Below are 22,487 nucleotides of genomic sequence, written 5' to 3' on the forward strand. Positions count from 1 at the left end.
AGATCAGGTCCGAGTCAAATTTGGCCCTTGCCTTATAATTATAGAGAATGCGCGTTCACACGCAAAGCAATCGCTCGTTACTATCCAATGCTTAAACAAAGCGAATACAATCGTTTCGGGAACCAGTTGCAATTCACACGCAATAATTTGATCCGTGTTAAAACTTGGCTCGGGTCAGATCGGACGTTTTTGGTCGAGCCAAATTTGGCACGGGCCAAATTTAGAGGATGCCTGACCTCAAGAACCTTTTCCTGATAAGGATCTGACCAAGATGAACGATGGTCACTGACGTCAAAGAGTCTTGCCTTTTTATCACGTGTTGCGATGTATTCATTATTCATCACCCTACTATAGGACACGTTTAATCATCATAGTGTTGGGAGTGATGATAAAATGAAATCTAGGTTGATTCAATTTAATTTAATTTAACCCGAGCAATAAAGTTATGTAAGGTCATCTATGACTGAGCTAACCAAGTAGAAGGTTCGCGAAAGAAAGACCAAATATTCTAGGTGTTTGAATTTAGTAGGAAATTAAGAAAAACCATCGTCATTGATCGTGAATACAAAATTGAATTATTCTTTTTACAGGGGAATGTGCGCGGCGGTTATGAATCTAAAAATAAATGAAAAGCCATTAAATGCGCGAAAGACGAATTACATATATCATCCTGCACATTAAACACAATTTTCGCTTTCATGTGGGAGTACGTTGAAGGAAAATCCGATTTATACTCGCCCGCCGTCATCCCCGAGAGATTTCCTCGTGCGCGCGACACGGCATCGAGAGGGAAAAAAGAGCCGTTGAAAAACCGGAACCGGAATACGCGCCGCCACACCGATAACAAGATATCGCGGCCTTAAATCGATCGCATGACGTTGCTGAGTGAAACAGAAAGAATTATTTCGTACTAGAGATTATCGCGCTTCTCGAAAGAAGACAAATGTTCGTTCGGTATCGATACATCGACTAAGATATGAAATCTACGGGAAACAGTACGCCAGTTGGTACGTGACAGTACATAACCGTTTCTTGTAATGCGCATTACGATCAGTGGCCGCAATTCAATATCTGAGAGTAAAAAGTCGTAAAGCGGAGAATATGACGACTGTGATTTAAATAGACATTTTGCTCGCGGTTTCAGTTTTTGCCGCGGAAAGGGGCTTAGATTATCTAGTAATCTTTTTCCTCATTGTTCTGTTTTGCCTCGGAATTTTCCCAAGAAAGAAATTAACATACGTTTGAATATACGTATTTCAACGTTATGCGGCTGCAAAGCCCTGGCTGCTATACGAATGTACTAAGCTTTATAACACTATTTGATTGAAATTCGCTTCCTATGAAAAGGCTGCTGATATTTCGGTTTCTGTTCTTTTGAGATCTAAACCGATGGTACTTTACAGAATGCCTTTGATCCTAACGTAGACAGATTATGGATTTAATTTTTATGATGGATAGAATTGCTATATTCAGATGCAGGGGCTGCGAATCACTTTGATATGCTTTCTGATTCCCCAGTCAAAACTCGTCGTAACTAAAGCTCATTTTGAATCTAAAAAATTGCCATTATCTATCTATCGTCCTGACTGCAAGTCTTAATTCTAACCTCTATGAGAGGTTATTTTTACATTTTTTTATTGAAACAATCATAATCATAAAATCGGCAAAAGTTGTCGAGATAGACCTTGATATCAAATTGAATTTGATATTTTCTTTGATATCCCCTGGAGGTTTCGCTTTGGTATCAAAGGGTTTGCATGGTAATGATGATGGGGCTGAAAATCCGTTATCGCTGCTTTGTAGCTTTATTAGAAGTTGCCGACTGAAAATCGGTTCACAAACTTGACTTTCGTGAATATTCCAAGTGTCATCCTCAGAGGGGGAAACGGACCCTAACTGACAATTTTATCAGCAATATCTGCGTACATGGCATAATTATGGCAACGTAATCCAATATCGCCGTTAGTAATGGACACTCACGGAAACCGCTATTATTGCCATTTGCGACTAGAAACGTCAGTCGAAAGGTCACCTCACCACCGACGCGCACACTGCAGATTTTCATCATTTATTTTGCGATTGAAAATGATAGCTTCACACAAAGTATATCGGATGGTGGTGGCGTAATTTAGATTCGGTGACGAACTATTTGCCGAAGGTAATTGGTTTTGTGAGCATGCAAAATATCATCGCGTGATAAAACATTCCGCATCTCGATGAGACCACCGTTGACTGGATCAATGCACTACGTTTGAAAGATTTTCACAAAATTGTTTTTTACACAAAAGCCAAAAAAAGTTCTTGCGGTTGTCGGAGGTGCTGCGTTTAATTCAATAAAATCCCTACATTGATTGTATTTGACAAGCCACCCACAATTCATCCGAAATTACAAAACTATATTTGAATTGTGTTAATTACTTCCTGCAAGCAAGTCGCCCCGACTCTTCATTTTGTTTCATGCAATTAAATATGATTTATATTCCTAAACCATTCTGCTGAATTACTAATGCTTCTTTTATTCTAGTCAACACGCGGGACGATCAACTCAAAGGACTTCTACATCAACACACGGGAAAGAATCTACGATAAACTTTCTGACTATCTACACGTGGAAAACGACCAAAAAAAATTTAAAAAAACGGACCAAATGATCTACAGCCTTGTATGAAGTATAGTTATTTCCAAAATTTCGATGTATCAAATTAGGTAACCAACAAAGTTGACCCTAATCAGTCGCTTGCCGGTTAAAGCTGGTTGGAAGCTTGATCGATTAAACCGGAACCGAAATTTCCAATTATCTACTTCGATTTAAACAAAACAATTCTTTTTTGGACCGCTGATCACTTAACTATATCTGTAATTCGATTTACGACTTCAAAATCAAACCCCCTGTTTCGATCCCGGCTGATGTGGTGGGTTTGTAATGCCAAGGGACACCAAATCAAAACAAATCAAACGAAATCTACACACACGGGAATCACACTAGGATCAATTCCTATTTAAGATTCAAAAACAAATTTCAAAGCCCACTAAGTCTCCCCATTTCATTCGTCCTACATAATACCCCACATTATATGGTACATTGGTAACTAACGTTATGAAACCGCATTTTGTTTACGCCCATCAGAAGAAGAAAACACCCAACGTTCGAATCCTTGGGAAGATGTATTCCGGCACGTCGACGCATAAACTTCATTAAATTGGAAAAGAAATGCGCGACTGTTTCGCTTTGATCTGTTCCTGGTAAAAGAGACCTCCACGCGGAATTAGAATGGAAATGAAAATTCTGATTGAAATCGCATTGCTCATTTCACCTATTTGACCTGCAGTAATGCACTCGCTCTTCTCCGCTCGCCTGGCATGTTATCGCGCGCGACAAACGAATCAAAACGTGTACATCCCCCGCTGCCTGATTATACCAGGGAATGCCCGAGATTTTTACGAGGCTTCATCAACGAGCGACGGTAATGGCAATATTATTCCAATCGAGTTTTTAAGTCGATTTTCATCAGAATCGGCTATTAATGAACCAATTGCTGCAATTGACTTAAGCGCACGTTCTTCTATTGATGTAATTCGGCGTGAAATACTATCGTTTCAGATGTAGATCAACTACATCTAGAAATCAAAGCTTTCCAGTTTCAGTTCCAGTTTAGTCTATTTGCCAGCCAACAAATACAATTGCGCAGAGCACAAAACGTATCAATTCTCCATAATGAATATTCTTAGGTGTAGAATGGTCACGCTCAAACACGTAGATGAGATTATAAGACAGAAACCCACTATGTTCAAATTCATCATTCAAAATGTATCCTCTGATTATTTTCAATTTTTTGAATAATTACTTCTGTTCTTCGATTTGTATCTAGTGGGTTTATCATATATTCTTCGTTCGCTTTTTCGATGTCACTTAAGTTTTCACACATAGTTCTCCATAGGAAGAAAATTCCGATAATCTAGCCCAAAAAGATTAAATGGAATTCCGTACCTCATTAGCTGGAGAAATTGAATTCGCTATCTGCATTTTAAAGTGCTCTGAACCGATGATTTGGTTCCAGCGAAGAGGTACAGAGTGCAAAAAAAGATTGAGACGCGAAAAGAGCGTAGAGTGCAAGAAAGATTGAGATGCCATCAGGGAAAAATCAATACGATAGAATTAAACAGTTTTAGTTACGCAAGTATTCGTGCAATGTAAAACGCGCCGGTGATTTTTCGCTACTTTTTAGAGAGCAACTTCGTCGTCGCCACGCTGCAGATTAATTAGAACGAAGACGACACGAGGAAGTAGTGTTCGCGTTAATTAACAGTGTACCGAAGGGAGCACTCCTCTCTCGTTTGCCATCCGGAGATACGGGCGGGCGGTAATACGCGCGAGTAAAAAATCCCGAGCCATATCGTAATGATTATACTTTTAACGACGTGTGCGATGAAGCATTTCGAAACAATATTGTGAAGACTAATTATGAACGATGCGAGAAACGACGATACCCTATGTGGCCGTGACTTGTTGCACTAACCGTTGATTTTTTCCTCTCCGGCGCCTCTCGTCAATTACAAAGACGTTCATTTCTTAACGTATATATTATCATAGCGAGTTTAATTACCTTGCAGTACTACTATGCTATCCGAATATCGCATATGCGCATGAAATATCGAGGCAAAACAACATCGATCCCCATTGGTTGTTATCAATTTCAAAGTAATCCTTTGTGATTATGAAAAATAATCCCATCACTGACGAATGCTATACGTCCTTCGTGGCCAGAATATTTCCGAGCAGTCTCGAGTTATTTTCGAAATTTTCTTAAAGTACGTAACGCATGTACCCCATTCGACAGGAATCATCCAAGTGATAAAGCGATATTTCATACCGAATTGCTGTAGATAAAAATAAGGAGTATACCTGACACCGGGAATATTCGTCATCTATAATGTAAGCGTTTTGACGTGCAAATGAATAATGGAAACGTGAAGCAAAAAAATTCCGACGCGGACAAAAAATAAGCTAAAGCTAAATCGGCATCATGGTGTAATGAATGCTGGTTCAGGTATTAATTCGGTAACGTAATGACGGTATCGCATGGCATCGATCGGGCTGACAGATTGTGACAAACTTGCCACCAGGCTGATCGCTTTTTTCCGTGTCCTGTCAACGGAGAAAAAAATCACCGCGCCGTCCAGTATCCGTATATTCAATAAACCCAGCTGTCACATATAGCGTCCCTAATTGAATACCAAACGAGATATTTATACCTGTGCGCACTGTCGCCCGTGATAATCATTATTACATGATTATCCTGGCGATAATGGGTATATGCTATATACCCGACGGCGAAGTATCTTTTTGAGTCTGAATTAGCGACGAGATCGGAGATATTGTCATTCTTTTTTTCCTGTTCATCGTGAATAACTACTTCAACTCAAGATACACCGAATAGACATCATTCGCATATTGAGCTGTTCAGCCCTCGTTTTTTCTGTCTTGTTATGGCTGCTGATCAGATGTTAGCGGTCAATAAAGAAGTTTCCAGTTTCTAGGCGCCATTTTGTGGCGGTCCCTCGAGGTCCCCATTGTTGCGATAATTTGCGCTCATTTTTAAAACATAAGTTTAGATTGAATATCACATAGTTCTACAGTCCCTTGCTCGATGAACTTGATTTATACACCATTTTAAAGGAAAAGAAATGCAGATATTTGTTGGTAATTCTTGGATTTTTTGAACGCAACAATTGAGAACAGTAACGATATGAAACCAAGGACCGCATATCTTAACCGCGCGTAAATGAAATCGCGATATTCATTAATTTTGAAATATCTAAGTATATCTTGAAGCTATATTTCCAATTTTCACAGAGGTTAAAGAGGGTTATTTGCAGTGTAGGCCTGCTTTAAATTTTTTTGAATATCTTTCCTGAAGAGTGATCTGTACCCGCTTGAGTTTGAGATTACGCGCAAAAGGGGTCTCCCACTGCGCACCGCCATTTCACCGAACATTGAGATTTACGAAAAGAAATCGCAAAAATAAGATTTTATACTGGTTTGATATCATTATTATTGCTTCTTATGGTTATATATTACCTTTATTTTCGTATGTTTAAAAATGGACTTTGAGTGCTTTGAGGAATTCGAGTTTTGTAGCGATGGGAAATTGAAGGATTTCTTGTAAGAGTGGGGACGTTCTGTGTTGGTTGCATAGGTGGCCTAGTTGAGAGCCTAATTTGCTTTTCAACAGAATGTTCCACTCATGGATGGACACTAGAACAAAGTCTAAGTTTTTATATATTTTTGAATATGCGGCGCAGCTTTGAGTAGCCCAACTGGACGTTGAGCCCCTAAAACAGAATATCAAATGGGGGACAGGATCCCCTTTAAATAAAATATTGATATTTTATATCAGTCAGGTTATCTGGTCGATGTTTTCCAGCAAAAAGGTTGAGATTCAGTAAATTCGTCGTATGATCCCAGGATGAGGGATTACCGGAGAGAGATATGTGTTGAAATATGTCCTAAGCGTTTAAATTGACTGGCACATTTCACCATGGACTCTAAAACGTTATGGGCCCGTGATTTCACCGAACACAAAATCGGCGCTAGGCTGGACGGGCTGCATGGCGACAATTCCCCAACTGGGCCGTTCAAACTTCAAAGCGGAACAAACCGGATCCCGAACCGAAACCAGCTAAACTAATTGCCCCCGCCAAAATACAGTACAAACAAGATACGGATTATAATCTCAAAATATCCCCATGGAAAAAGTGAAGAAATCAGATTGCATTTGAAGATTTCTTTTCACAAATCTCAATGTTCAGTGAAATGGCGGTGCGCAGTGGGAGACCCCTTTTGCGCGTAATCTCAAACTCAAGCGAATACAGATCAGTCGTCAGGAAAGATATTCAAAAAAATTCAACGCAGGCTTAAACTGCAAATAACCCTCTTTAACCTCTGTGAAAATTGGAAATATAGCTTCAAGATATACTTAGATATTTCAAAATCAATAAATATTGCAATTTCTTTTACGCGCGGTTAAGATATGCGGTCCTTGGTTTCATATCGTTACTGTTCTCAATTGTTGCGTTCAAAAAATCCAAGAATTACCAACAAATATCTGCATTTCATTTCCTTTAAAATGGTGTATAAATCAAGTTCATCGAGCAAGGGACTGTAGAACTATGTGATATTCAATCTAAACTTATGTTTTAAAAATGAGCGCAAATTATCGCAACAATGGGGACCTCCTGGGACCGCCACAAAATGGCGCCTAGAAACTGGAAACTTCTTTATTACTTTGAAAATTGATTGCCTGCTATTTACCATAAATTCTTTTGCATACGAACCCTCCACCCCACGGCGATCGAGACGTCGGTTTGCCCATGGACTCGAGTCCATAGTTTGCCATATCAACACCCGCCATGGGCTCTAACAAATGGATACTGTTACGAATATCATCCACTTGCAGGGATTTGAACCTGATTGGAAACGTACATCCCAACTGCCAGACCACGCTACGACCCTGACATTATCTTTCGTTATTGTTGTTCGCAGATTTCTGATAAGTGCGATAAGTTCACGCTCAGTCTAAAGGGAAGAGAGAAACAACCTTCACGAGCTGTTTTGGAAAAGAGCGAAACATTTTCCATAATTGAAATCAACATCCTGTGCGATCAAGTGTCTCGGACCATGAGGAAAATCTGATAAAGGACTTGTCGGGAAGCTGAAATAGATACGGCTTCTAACTAGCTACAGTCCTAAGCTCATACGCAACTTGCGATTAAAATTCTCAACAGCTGTCCAATATCTTATCTTTGTAGTTCTTTCCAGTGTCCGGAGAGCGTGAACTGAAGATCATACCTTTTTTCGTAATTAAGAACTTCTGCGTAAAAAATTATATATAATACACCACCGCTATTGCGGATGGTATGATTTTGTTTGAAACACGCCCGGTGGTTTTCAAGACATCAAACAAGGTACAATATATTTTGAAATGCTCGAATTCAAAATCGTGTAGAGTTCGTGATTTTCAGGTAATCCAGGCAAAGAACATTATCTGAATCTTTTGATGGAACGGGAAACCTTTCGTCGTCGATGTGGTACGTGCACTTTAATAGGATTACGCTTTTTTGAACACGCACCGTATTCCGTAGCGAGGCGTCGATTAGCTTTGTGCGCGCGCAATAATTCAAAGTGCGAACATCTCGTTATTACAACACTTCAAAAAAAGCGTGACATATAGAAAATAAGATCCAAAGATGCGGGAATTGTGAGGCCCAGTGCCATCCTATAACGGCTCGATGGTGCATATACGTGAGGTAATTAAAGAGTGTAGCTTTGAGCCTTTGTGGAAAACGTGAATGATTTTCCTGATGAGCGCCGTTGAAAATGTTCGTCGGTGAATCGAATCGTCTCTTTCAAACGCGATCCGGGGAAAACTAGCGCGTCAAGAAGACTTTCTTCTAAACACATCATCGTTTTTCGATCGATTCGTATGCACCGTGTGGTGAACTCCGGGAGAGGCGTTCGGAAACTTGAAATAGTCTTTTGACGATTTTTAGGGCTCGAAATAAGTGACCATTGAACCGTCAGCGTTCTTTCATATTGAGCACTTGAGGCACTTGAGCACTGGGCGATCTGCAATTCGATTTCAACGTGTTTCGGTTTTGAGCAATTCCCCATTTTATTCGATTTCCGTGGATTGTTTCGACAAGTTCTCCGCGGCCATTTGAAATTAATACATCGTTCGAATTGCGTTGATGTCACATAAGAAAAACTAATAACCAAATGTTTCATTTCTCGAATGCAATGTTAGAATATGACAGATAGTAAAAGGTCTAGAATATGACAGATAATAAAAGGTCTAGGATGTGATTTTTGGAAATTGAATTAATGGGAATATCTTTATGAGAGAGCCTATCTTGTCGCATCTACGAAATTAAGACCGATGTGGGAGAAATAATTACTGAAGCGAACTATTAGGTTCGGTCATGACCATGGCCGTAAAATTTGCTCAGCCATGTACAATATATTTATCCATTAAACGATTCGATCGAATTTCACGCAGAACTAATTGCCATTACCGGCAATAAATGCTGAGCTCTCAAACCAGCTCTGCGGCTTCAGCAAATGTCCTTTGGATGAACTTTCCTCTTGCACTCGCCACCATATCTTGGAATCTCCAATTCGAAATGCGTGTGAGTCAGTCACTTTTCCATCTTTCATACCACCCCTTACTAATCTAACACCTTAGAAAATCTTGGAATGTTCATTTTCTAGATTCCTGACTCATTCAAACGAATTTCTATAATTTCTTTTCAATATTCGTGTAGGTATACATATGAAGAAATGAATGTTGTAGCGATGACCCATATGTCATTCATCACCGCCTCCTCCAGACAAAAATTAGTCTATTTCTATTTCTAGTGGTGATCTACAGATTCATCAGTTCCTGCCGCAGGTCCCAAATTGATTTTGTCGTAAACAAACCCGCATCCGAGTCACTTAATGGCAGCTTTGTAAAAACAAGGAGGGTGATAAAATCTAGAAATAGCCTTGATCAAGTATGCTCCAGACATTTTATGTTCCTACAAAGTATACCTGAACAGACTTCCTTTCAGATATCATACTGATGACCCTTCGAAGTGAGCCGGTAGAATTTGGTCTGTACAATCCATATACAATTTGTATTGGCGTAATATCTACGGCGAGGTATAATTTTTTTACTATATTTTTTCGTAGAGTTGGTATGTTTTCTCAAAAGATCATATTTTCTTAATGATAATTCGTTTAGAAATAGAATAGATCTTCCTCTCATTGATGGGGCGGGGTTGAAAAGTTAAAAATGAAAAAAAATGAATTGACGCCGGCACGATGACTTAAATCTCAGCAGCCCCCCCCCCTCCCCCTGAAAAAGCACGTACCCGTCATAACTGTAAGTTTTATATACCGAAAAAAAACAGAACGCGATTTAATATTACACGTTGTTTCTTAAGGCACCAAATATAAAATCATTAGGAGCGTATAGACTATATTTTGTTGTAGTTTGCATCTGGGCCCCTGGAGACGTTTTACATTTGAACACGATTAGAATATGAGCGTTGTAATGAGATGACACTTTAAAAATTGGTGTCGCCGCTAAAGCGGATCCCTTAGAGCGGTGTATACACGGAAGAGAATGAGACACTGACGTCATTAAGCAGACGATGAAAGATACGCAACGTCTCAACAATTACATCTCGATAACATAACCATTCCTTTTTTCTCTAGGACCTGTGCATCAGGAAGACTGTTTTGATGAAACTATTAATAGTAAATGGAGAGGAACTATTTGCATTAATTCAGATGAAGTCATGGCGTCATCGCTTTGACGGCGAGAAAAAAATCAGTCGGGTTCAAGTTCGTGCAATGTACGTCCTTCAGTTGAGAGGGAAATAACAGCTCTTTTTCATTTTGTGGCTATATCTGACTTCATGAAAAATAAATTCACACATTCGTTCAGTCTCTTGAGTTTATAGTTACCGGTAGATAGTTACAAAAGGAAGGTTTTCTATTGCCATTGATAAAACATTATATCCGTGTTGTGACGATAAACAGAATCCCACAATGATCACAAAAAATAAAGTCCGAAAATGTTTCTTTGAGCTAGTGTTGTTTTTCTGATGTTTCGACTATATTCTAATAATAGCCATCCACAGGAATACAGTAAACACTGGCTCAAGGGAACATTTTCGGACCTAATTTCTTTTTTCTATTATCAAGGGATTCTCTTTATATTTTCTGTTGCTCTCACTTTTTTTATTGGAGATTTCCTGATCGAACTCTAAATTCTGAGTTTGCAATTCGTATCCGAAGCACGCATAATATCTGACGTGTTAATACTTGCGATATGGTTATGAGATTTCATCGTACTCGGCGATATACACTTGAAGTCATTTGTCACACGGAGGAAAGTCGTCACGACAAAGATTAATGATAATTACATCGAACCGATGCTCAAACATTGGTTGAATGTTTGCCTCAATATTTCCGTTTTCGATGATAATTTTCAAAAAAGGAAAATTCTACAAATTGGTTTATTGTTTGTATCCTGTGCTCGAAGAAATTGTATTCTTTCCGGGGCAATAAATTTAAATCTAAATCTGGAAATATGAAGACGTCTGCCGTGGAGGCGGTAATTAATTCAGATTAGCAGTCACGTTGAAATATTTTTTTCTTATAATCTCTATGAAAATCAGGTGACAGATTATGTCGCTACAATTCAAGATAACGTTTCAAACGGTGTGGTTACTCAAATTGCCAACCCAGACTCCTTTATCCGTAATCTAGATGGCTTCGTAATTTCCTTTCCATTCAGTTGTTGTTGCGTGCACTGCGTTCTCTTCGTCTGCCTTTTCTTCTCGATAAGAAAAAAAAACACTTCATTAAAGAGGCATTAGCTTTGTACGCTACCGCAGCATCGATGATTGGGTATCGCTATAGGGATCGGCAGGGAATCGATTTGATTACGTGATTTTAAAGTTTTATCGCCGTCAGTTTACACGAGGACATCCGTAACGAGGTGATTAAAACGCTCGCATAGGCGACGCGGTGCAGCTGATACTAAAAATACAGACGATTCGACACGTCATGTGCCGCGATGGTCGATGTACTGCCTCGGGGGATGTTCCGTCGACGCTTTTAATGTTGCGCACCATAATTCGAAGACGACGTAAAATGTTGGACGACTGAAATAACATTCAGACGGAAAAGAAAAAAAAAGTATAGTAGATAGATATAAATATTGAAAATCCTCGATATCAGTTAGGTTTTGCTATCATCATCCCTGACGGGAAACAAATCGTTGCTTGTGTATTCCCCGCAGGAAATAATGTTTACATACTCGATCGCTTGTACTATAATTCACTCAACCGACGTATAGTGAATGGCGATTTGCCACCGATCGGTATACATCGGTATCCAGACTGTGTTGATTTACTTGAAAAAAAGAACCGTCATAAACATTATCAACGAAAAGTTTGTCAATGCAACTCATCCCGAGTTCAATCGGTTCGATGAACTTCAGAAAGAAAAGTTACCCCGCGTACCATTGAAATCAACGCCGACTGATTCAATTCGTAATGAAATTTATCAAATTTACGAAGGTCATCAGCAAATTAATTTGCGGCTACAAAGATCGTCTCATAATCTGTTGATTGAGTCCCCATAGTTGTGAGTTTAGCTAAACGCACGTTGTCAACTTATTTATCACGTCTGCTTTTAGTTTCAACAACGAGGTATATTTGCTTCCCTTTATCCCCTCGGGAACTAAAACCGTTTTTCTCCCAAAGTCCCCTCGGTCTTCGTGTATGGTAATGTGTCGTTAGAAATTAGAATACCAGCCGCCTCCGTCTGTCTCCGGTGTCTTTGTGCACCTGGAGGCAAGCTTCGCCCAGTTGCTCGGCCGGTAAACGCCTCGCCAGCCAGCTTGCCATTTTTGTTCTTCGTTATCGCCGGTAAAAAGCCGAAGTTAATACATGCGAGAAACGCGGCATCAGGTGTTCGCATTACTCTTTGCTAATAGCCGGCGAGAAACGTGGCGATATACTTGCGTGTGAAGTTACATACCTCGTCTTGCAATTCGGTGAATCTTCGCGCGTTGGAACACACATTTTTGAAAGAAAAGGGTTAATCATTTTGGATGATTTCTCAGATCCCCGAAATATCTAAATGGCCATATCATTTTTTGTTAGATCATGTATGGTATAAGTAAGTCTTTCTGGCGTGCACATGATCTCTATTTCTTGGCGATTTACATATATATATAATACGTCGTGCAAAAATCGATCATCAACGCGAAAATCACCATCTCAGCCTACATATCATACGCATTCCTTGAAATAATAAAATACACCTGTGCGAATGATCCCTTTTGTTGCACTATCGTCAGGCGAATGACACGAAAAATAACCTGAAAACAGCTGTTCCGTCGTCGCCATATTCCCACATCCAAGCCGTAACGACACCGAACGGAGCTCGGGAAGCTTCCGACGTTCTAAAGATGGATCAGCGCACAGACACACACACACACACACACTGCCGTTCGAGTCGTGAGGAAAGATTTAATTCAAACAAACACGAGCGATAGTGAAGAATCTATTCGAGATTTGGCCAATGTCTCCACCGAAGCGACAATTCACGATCAAGTAGACTGTTTGATTGCTTCTACTTAGCGATTTTATTTGTTTTCTGCCATGTTGGAACAGTGCAAACATGTTGTTTCCATCCCCTTTGGTGTTTTACAATGTTCGTTAAGCAAAAGCAAAAAGCGATGGAATTCTATCATGAAATCGAAAGGGTCGTGATGAGGGCCATAAAGGTCCCTTTTTATTATAAATCTTCTGTGGGAGGGCCGCACCTTGCAGCCTTCACATTGCCAAATATGCCCTTTTCAAATCAAGTGTCCGTGCCAATTTTCAGGTCCACTTTCAAAGAATCCTAGATCCGCCCTTGCAGTTTTGTTTCGACAGATGTACATCTATTCACGAATTAGTATAATGAATACATACGATACAAATAATCATAAGAACAGTGCGTTAGATCTATCATCAGATTCCCGAAACCCTTTTAAATATGACCTAACATCTGTAGTAAACCCCTTTTGAAATGCCAATGTCTGGACTACAATGAAAATCAAAAACATGCGTTATAAAGAATGGTATTTGAGCTTGATTGGGCAAATCTGTTCACTGAGAAATGTTGAGTGAGCAGTGCCATTAAAAGGGATGGCGTTGTGACGAACTTTGGCTGTAGTAAGCTTCGATATTTTCCAGAAAATGAAATAGCAATGAACAATTGGCATACCTCTTCAGCGATTCTTTCCATAGATTTGGGCCGTGAGAAATTATTTTTCTTACGTTTCTGTTTCACGCACCAAAGAGTGCCATGACTAAAGTGTACCACGTTCAATGCTCCAGTGCGCAAAATGTTGAAATTTTTTATCATGCATATATATATATATATATATATGCTTGTTAATCTGGTAATGACTACTAATAGCAAAAACGATTTGTCAAATGTGAATAGATGAGATGTCCAATATGCAGACAACTTCCACCGCGCGCCCCAAATACTAAATTCGGCGAATTTCAGTTTCTGTAATCATGCCGTTGTAATTGGTAGATTTCTGTAATTACTATTTAATACGATGCCATCGAAAAAATCGTTCCTTCTATTCGGGCGCTTCTGAGTTCATCCGTGAAGCAATAAATAAGTATCGAAAAAATGACATCATTAACGTCGTATGTATGTATGTTGTGGTTATTGTCCTATATCTGTCAATCTGTCATAATTGCGCAAAATCGCTTCCGATTGCTATTCTATCCATCATATATGACTTACATCATATATCGAGTTTTAAAAAAAAGAGAAAAAAAATCAGGCACGTATCCACAAAATTTCGTTTGATTATCGAGCAATAAAGAATGACTTTTTGAAATACTTTAAGTGTTTATTCCATATGAGTGTTTGTTTTGTATCATTCATGTATTGAAAATTACACCACACCATCTCATTTCATTAAGTATCACTTTTCCAGGTATCATAGGGTTACAGTCATTCTAACTGAGGGTAGAAGCCTATCAATGAATTATCATATATCGTACATTTTGCTTGTACATTATTGTTAATAGTTCTTTATTGATGAAATAACAATACATTAAAACCAAAACATTACATCAATTCAGTGATACTGAGCTGGCGAAACTTGTGATCTTGTTCCAGGGACACATTTCTTTTTCAAAAGATCCTTGCAAAACATATACGCAGGTCGTTCCTGGAGCGTGGTGGTAGCAATCACGGCAGTGCAGACGAGATGTTTTTGAGAGCGAAAAACCGGCGATATATGCCCTCTTAGGGAATGACATTTTTACAAAAACGACGGCAATCAGCGATGAGTTTCCACTAGCGTGGGAGATGTGCAGCAAATCATCTTCCTAGGTGAAAAAAGCGACGCCAGCTTTTATGATAGGTTTCCACGTCGGGAACTCGGGGATTTATAGTCGCCACGAATTGATAGATATCTGGCGCGAGGATAATAAGACATTTTCTCGCAGTTTATTGCATGACGCCTCGTACAATTCCTCCGAAATATACGACGAAATTGACTAATTCCTCACCGAAATCCGTATTATCCACGTCTCCTCATTAATGTCAAATAAGGCGAAAAATATTGCACAATCTAATGTATTTTTCTCATGTGACAATTTCTATAATTGTAACAGACGTTGTGAACCATCTGCGCCCTAAAGATTTCGCCATTTTTCTGTCGGTTTCATATCTATCGACTTGTGGAAGGAAATTCGCCATGTTGGCCATCCAGTCGGAAAGGTAAACTATCCAGTCGCAGACTAAGCGACAAGCGCACGCATTTTATCGGCGGCATCGGAGCCGAAAACCTGAAAAACCGTTCCTGCGCACCAGCAGGGGCACCAAAACAAACTTCCGTTCTTCTTAGGACACAAAAATGGATCTTTCAAAGAGAATTCTACGTTACTCTTTTTTGTTTTGGCGTTCTGTCGTTCAGCCACCGTCATTTGCATATCAGGAATTTTACGCTACGGCCCGAATCAGATCAGCCACCATACGTCAACGACGCAAACAAACGCCTCATTCGCACCTGGCTGGCATATCTGCCGCAGCGTGCTCGTCACCAGTGGCACACTTGTGGGTGCACAGGCATTTGAATTTAATCAGAGAATCTATAAACCAAATTCGAACCTTTAATTCCGAGTATAAAACAAAACCAAACCACATACGTCCATATTTATTTTTGTAGTGCATCTTTTCGTCTGCTTCGCTTTATCTTTGGTCTGGCAGGTTAAGCGCCAGATGACGTGCAGATACTAATAATGCTCCTCTTCTTTCCATTGAGTCCTTTATCGATAGAGTCGGGCCATTAATTATGATTCGCCGCTTTAATTTATGAGGACTATTCGGTCTTTTATGGAACATTTACTTTAATACGCGCTCGTCTTGACGTTATTCAAAAGAGATACCGCGTGACATCTGCAAATCGATCGCATTAGCGACAAGCCGAAAAGATAAAATTGATAATATAAACCCGGCGACGGGTTTGCCTTGCAGGATTTCTCATCGAAGACGCAGAAAAATTGTACTTTACTGCGAAGAGATAATTTGACGATTTGCATTTTTTATGATTTCCTCGATTTTCGAAGACCAATACGATATACACCTTCCTCTATTCAAACAAACGATCACAAGGTTATGGCCGATGTAATATTTTCTATCAATAAGGACCCACAACACCAGCTTTCCCACCAAATGGTTTGACTAGTCTTACGTCGTCACAATTAGTTCATTTTCGACTTTGATCTGAATTTTGACTTACCAAATATGCAATGAGTTCATTTTTTCTATTCAGATGTCGGTATAGTTTTCATATTGTTTATTTTAGGGAAGGTTCGTTCAGTTTTCACCGAAATGTAGAAGAAATCGAACGTGGAAGACCGAGTAACTACTAGCGAGCCCGGCGTATCCTAGCCTACCATGAGTAGAATCCTCGATTGCCACAGGAGGTCGTAGGTTCCCGATTCGATGTCGATTAGGAAACGAAAGAATATGTATACAAATAAAATCGTGTTCGACGTTTTTACAGCAGTAGTGAACGGAAATTAGTGATTTACGCGCGAAAGCCTTTACGAAGGCCAACAGTCTGATATAGCAGGCGTAAAATACACCTGTGACAAGCGAAGGAGAACTGACGTTGTTTAAAAGCTAATATCAGATATCATTTTTCAGAGGAGGGAATTAATTCACTACGCAGACGTTTATTTCTATTTGAATTATGATATCTAGGTGGATCCCTTAACTTCTCGTTTTCGCTATTCTGCTAGGTTTTTGTAAAAACAACAATAGCCAACCATGAGACTTTTTTAAGTTGTTTTTTTTAAGTACAGTAGTATTAGGTTATCTATTCCAAGACGACATGATTTTTACCCGGGTGATTTTAATCCAAACCTTGTGATCTGGTTGTCAACAACGTGAATTTTGTGAACTTTATATGTCAACGTTCTCACGGCATTTTCGAATCAGTTCTACTCTAGATTCGAATGGTGATAGAATCCTACGTCGATTCACGCGGCACGCTAAACCCCAATATATGAACAGATTTGTCTTCATTTCTTGATCGGCTTTCATATCTCAGTCTGCGAATCGAATCTGGAAGGCGCGTCGATATTTTTTGCGATTGCCGACAATAATTTCTGACGAACGAGAATTTAAACGGCCATTAATTACTGATATTCGGAAAGATTCGAGGGAACCGTACGCCAAGATATTGAAAGCCGACCGGTGATAAGCCATCATGCCAAGGTATACCTGCTAGCAATTAAAATCCGCTTCTTCATCTGGTAACTTAAAAACGCGAAGATAGTCGTATTAGGAATTAGGTAACGAGGAGAAAATGTGGGGAATTTATCCTTCTGCCCGATTTACATTTTATGGTAATTTGTTGCACAGAAATGTCAGTTGGAAAAACCTAAACGAGATTTGAGTCACGGGTTCGAGTCCCAGTGAAGCCTTGATACTTACAACTTGTCGTCCAAAATCATAGTGTGTTACTGATTGCAAGATATCATTTTTAAAAGTGAAATTTTCGATGCCTTGGCTTTTCAACTCAAGCTATATTGCGACTGGACGTGGTGAACGGCCAGCGCCAACAAAATAATCATTATTAATGCTTTAGCTACGTAGATTCTTTCCATTCACATGCTATCAAACGATATTACCCAAATTAGAAACGTAAAAACGGTATGTTATGAATTCGAAATAAGGCTGTCAGTTTATATCGAGATCATTGTATCAAACGCAATGAACCTCGCGCACTTGCCGACTATAGATGTGCACCAGATGTCTGGTTTTGTTACATTTCCCCTTGAGCGACAAAATGTAACTTAGTTAGTAACGGAAATTAAACCATACTTACAAGATGGTCTCATTGGCGGTGCGATACTGACGTCTTAATGGTTTTTAAGACAGCCTTGGAATCTCCCACCTCTCCGATATATGTAATGCTTTTGTGACACCATAATGGCTTTTATTGGCTAAAGATACGGCCGTGATACGACGAGTGAACCAAAAACTTTTGTGCAAGAAGGGAAAACGTGTTTCAAAGAGAAAGAAAGCTATTACATACGAGGATTTGATCAAAATGGTATTGCCCTACAAAGAAATCTCTCTAGATATATCTATAATGTATGAAATGGTTCAGCGCGATGTGAACAAGCTCCACCATCTGAGATCCTGCCAGCGATAATCAGCGGAATGAATCTAATTCAATGTCTATTTGGCTAGTTCTCGCAACACCGATTAAGCCTTAATCACACGTAAATACAGGAAGGCGCCATATGCAGAACCCACAAACGGGCGAACGAATTCTTAGATTCGAACTGGCGTCTTATCGTGTACATCAATCATCCTCAAACCACGAGTCGTCCAACATATAAGCGATGGGTTGCAGGTTAATCGACTCGATCTTGAAGGTCCCCATAGGATCAACAAACGACGCTATCCGTCTGTTGGTCGCTGAATATATCCAAGCGATATTGACTGCGAAACGTCCTTAGAAAAAGGTCATTTACGAGTCATCGTTATACCAATAAAATCCGTAATTGATTTTTCAATAGCGGCTTTGTCAATTTGAATGTATATAATGCTTTTTAGTTCATTAGTTCTATTCAGCGATGATTTGTTTACTGATCGTATTTCAAATGAATTCCGTGGTAAACAGTGTATTTCTTTTAATTTATTCGATTCCGAACGTCACCTCCCAAACAAAATTAGATTCTCCCTTTCGATTTCGAGAAACCCGTGGCTCTTCATATCAGTTCTCTTCAGCGGGAAACGGAGGTATTGAATTATTCAAATCCGATCGTCAAGGGCCGAAGACGATTGCGTCGTTTGTGCAATTTTTCGCAGTATACGCGAGTGAAATAAAGTTCAACTGGCGGTCATTTTCTCGACCGACGACAGCCGACAACACAACACCAACGGACAACAACAACGATATACATATATAGATGAGTTTGAAAACTAATGAAGGAGACTTCTGTCACGCACATGACGTATATAATCCCGTAAAACCCACCCGACGCCTTCTAATTAGATTGCTCGGTGACTGGCATATCATTACACTGGTCAAACTCGTTTGCGAAGTATCGTGACCACCGCTGCACCGACGATCTCGACGGAAATTGTTGTTATCAGAGGACAGATAGCGACGTCGAGTGGTGTGTTTTTCTCGAGACGTTAATGACGATCATTACGGATCGAATAATCTATTTTTGCTACGTTTTACGTCGATTGATCAAATAACGGGCGTGTGTACCTATTGGCTCACGGCGAGGTAACACCTCGTTAAATGTCGAATGCCAATAATTAATCTATTTTGCGCGCATTCATAAACGAGTTCAAATGTTTGTTGTTTTTTTTTCATTCGAAGGTCAGAAAATCGCTATATTGTATTTCTAGATTTTATAGCGGACTCAATTTGCAAAAACCAACGGATTTGGCATTCAATATTTTGAACTTCGGGCGTTTTTGGAGTTTAAGGGATATCACAGTAATAACGTCTCCATGTCTAATATATGTTAAGACACAAAAATTGAGAGTCTTACATGATTGGAAGCCGAGGTAGGGTTAGACACCAAAATTGAGAGTCTATGAAGTGAGAAATTTGACATATACGTTTTAAGCATGGCGGTCATCTTGAAAATCCAAAATGGCCACAAATTTGAAGCTTGGCCCATCGGAAGCATTTTAAAAAATTAGGTGCTTTTGTCCGGAACGCCCACATTGGTCTTGCACCTAAGCTATACCTGACTAATGGTTCTAAACGGTTTCGCCAACTCGGAACGAATTCGTGTGTTGTTTTCGCGTATCTGTGAATGTGATCAGCACGACGTCATGATGATTCGCCGCGGGCATAGTCGATTAGACGCGTAAACCTAATTCGCGCGACGCGTTTTAGCCTTTTAAACACGTTAGGTACAATTCGATGTTTTATTCAACGCGAAATTTCACACGATCGCTGATGATTTAAAAGTTGATACGCGAGATAATAATGAAAAAAAGAAAATCGAATATAAGATGATGAAAGTTACCATGTATGTAAGATTCGTTCGGAGATGTTGGATATGGAATGAAATTAGATACATGGTCCGTCTACGTGATGACAACTGATTCTGAATATCAATCGCCAGAAGTGAGTTAAGATTAATATACCAAAATGACGTATCCCATAGATTCTATCGTGTTCATTAGACCCAGAAAACCAAATCCCCAGGCACCAGGGGCGTCACTAGGATATTTCAAAGGCGGGAGGGGTCAGAAAAAGAAAAAGTGGAACTTATGCCATACTTCACCTGGTATCCGCCGAGCGCTGGAGGCAAACGACTATTTCCGAATCCTTGAAATTGCTTGAATGTTCTTAAATAGTTTCAATTTTTGAAATTCGAAGCTTTTAGGGGCGTTTTCTGGACGTTTAACCGAGGCAAAATATCGATGACATTTACGGAATGTGAAAAATGAAATTTGGAAGTGAAAAAAGCGGGACATGAATTGAAACAGGCCGGATCGTCCGCACCCCAGCCCCCGACCGACCTCTAGTGACACCCATGAGCGCATTATAAATTCTGAATCGAGCCTTATTCAATTGGTCATATATTTAAGTACGAACTGAAAACACTGAAATTGCTTTTAAAAATCCCCACACAGCGTAATTGTTTTGTCATTTTCACGCGAGACAACGACGTGCGCATTTAGTGAAAAAATTGCTATCGATGAATGAGAAATCGTTATTTCAAAAACTTCATCGATCGCTCTTGCGAGCGAGCTATTTATAGCGACCAAATCGAAATATTACAATCGATTTCAATTGAACAATTATTCTGGAAATACAGCATATGCAAAGAAATTAAAACGCGAATATACGATATGATGATATGTAATGATCGATTTAAGCGGTTATGCGAAATATTACAGCGATATTGAAAGATTAATTCAATAGAATTTTCTACACATGCAGAAACACGAAACGAAATCGTCTGAAATCTTCGGGTTACGCCCTTAAATTTTCAATACTACCGGCATCTAATTTTCTCATCCTCGGCATTATTTTCCATTGATTACCTTGTTATGTATATCGCGAAATGAATAGGCCTTCAAAAAACGCCAAGACTCTATTCCACATTTTTAGTTACATTTAAGTCATTTTAAGTCATTTCAAAATATTCTATTTGGAGTAAAATCTTAACGCCCAAGTGGAACCACGTCCTGAATTGGCGAACATGAAATGATTCTGTCATCGGTTAGATGTTACGAATAACGACCTTTGCCTTGGTAAAATTGTCATCAATGCAGTGAGCCTGGAGCTCTTTCGCAATCATATCAGCAACATTAAAGGTGATAACTCGATCACGTGACATGAAAAACCTCACCCGCCAAAAGCACCAGAGGCAAAAATATTTACGGAGGATCACATCCCCATAGCTGTCACAAATTTCCCGCGAGAGGAAGTGAAATACCCACAACAGCCAATAGCGAACAATTATAATCAAACGAGATATCGTGAGCAACTTCATCCCGTCATCGAAAAGCCGTCAGTCGTCGATACCTTGCATCGGTGCAACCCGAGGGTGAAAGGTCAGATATAGAGTAAGCGGACTTACCGTTTGTAATCGACGTTCGGTCCTAACCGCGTGTAAGACCATCGCGTTGCCGACGAAAGTCAAGACGCACAACGAAAATAAAACGAACCCCAACAATATATCAATCAACAAATTCCATCGGTGCCGATGGTCGTCGCCGGAATATCCGTTGGTTGCATTAGCGGCGGTCGTATTATCCGAACAATTCATTAATCCCAGCGCTACGGACGAGATCTCTGCTGAATTCGATAGGTAGATGTCGTTGAGCCGTTCCCGCATCAGTGGAAAGCTCCCGTTCGCGGAAACTAGGACGTCCGGCGATAGATTTGAGCGATTGAACAGTCTGTAAGTCGCGCTGCCGCAAGGGTCGCCGCCGGCCGAGTAGTCCGAAATTGAGCGATTGTCGAATGGAAACGAAGTAAACGGCGGTGTAGGGGGTAGAACGGTAGCCGCACCGTTGTCCTGAATTTCGCTGCCGTTGAAATCATCGTAAACGATAACATCGGAAACGTTCGTCGAAAATGCCAAATTCATCTCTTACGAAATATTTACGGTAGCGCAACGGTGCACGGATGTCATGAGTTTGATGTCCATCGTTGATCGATCACCAAAACCACTGAAATAACACCTAGTTTCAAATGAATCTGTATTTGCGGAAGATATTCGCCAAAACTTTTGTTCATCTTAGTACAGTCGCTTTCATACGGACATTTCATGTGCCGAGATGTATTCACGAGGCCCGAAGCGATTTCCGTGTTTGCGCAAATAACGAATCGTCGAATATTTCATAATCC

At 39.9% G+C, this 22,487-nt stretch overlaps 1 protein-coding gene across 1 annotated transcript in view; it reads right to left on the reverse strand.

Moving 5' to 3' along the window:
* LOC141902053 (histamine H1 receptor-like) overlaps positions 1-22,227 on the reverse strand; it is a 51,043-nt gene extending 28,816 nt beyond the window's left edge. Inside the window, exon 1 of the mRNA XM_074789694.1 lies at positions 21,715-22,227. Coding sequence (XP_074645795.1) covers positions 21,715-22,227 — 513 coding nt within the window. The remainder of the gene's footprint in view (positions 1-21,714) is intronic.
* Positions 22,228-22,487: the final 260 nt, after the last annotated feature.

This window comes from Tubulanus polymorphus, chromosome 3, assembly GCF_964204645.1.
Source record: "Tubulanus polymorphus chromosome 3, tnTubPoly1.2, whole genome shotgun sequence".
Classification (NCBI taxonomy): Eukaryota; Metazoa; Nemertea; class Palaeonemertea; order Tubulaniformes; family Tubulanidae; genus Tubulanus; species Tubulanus polymorphus.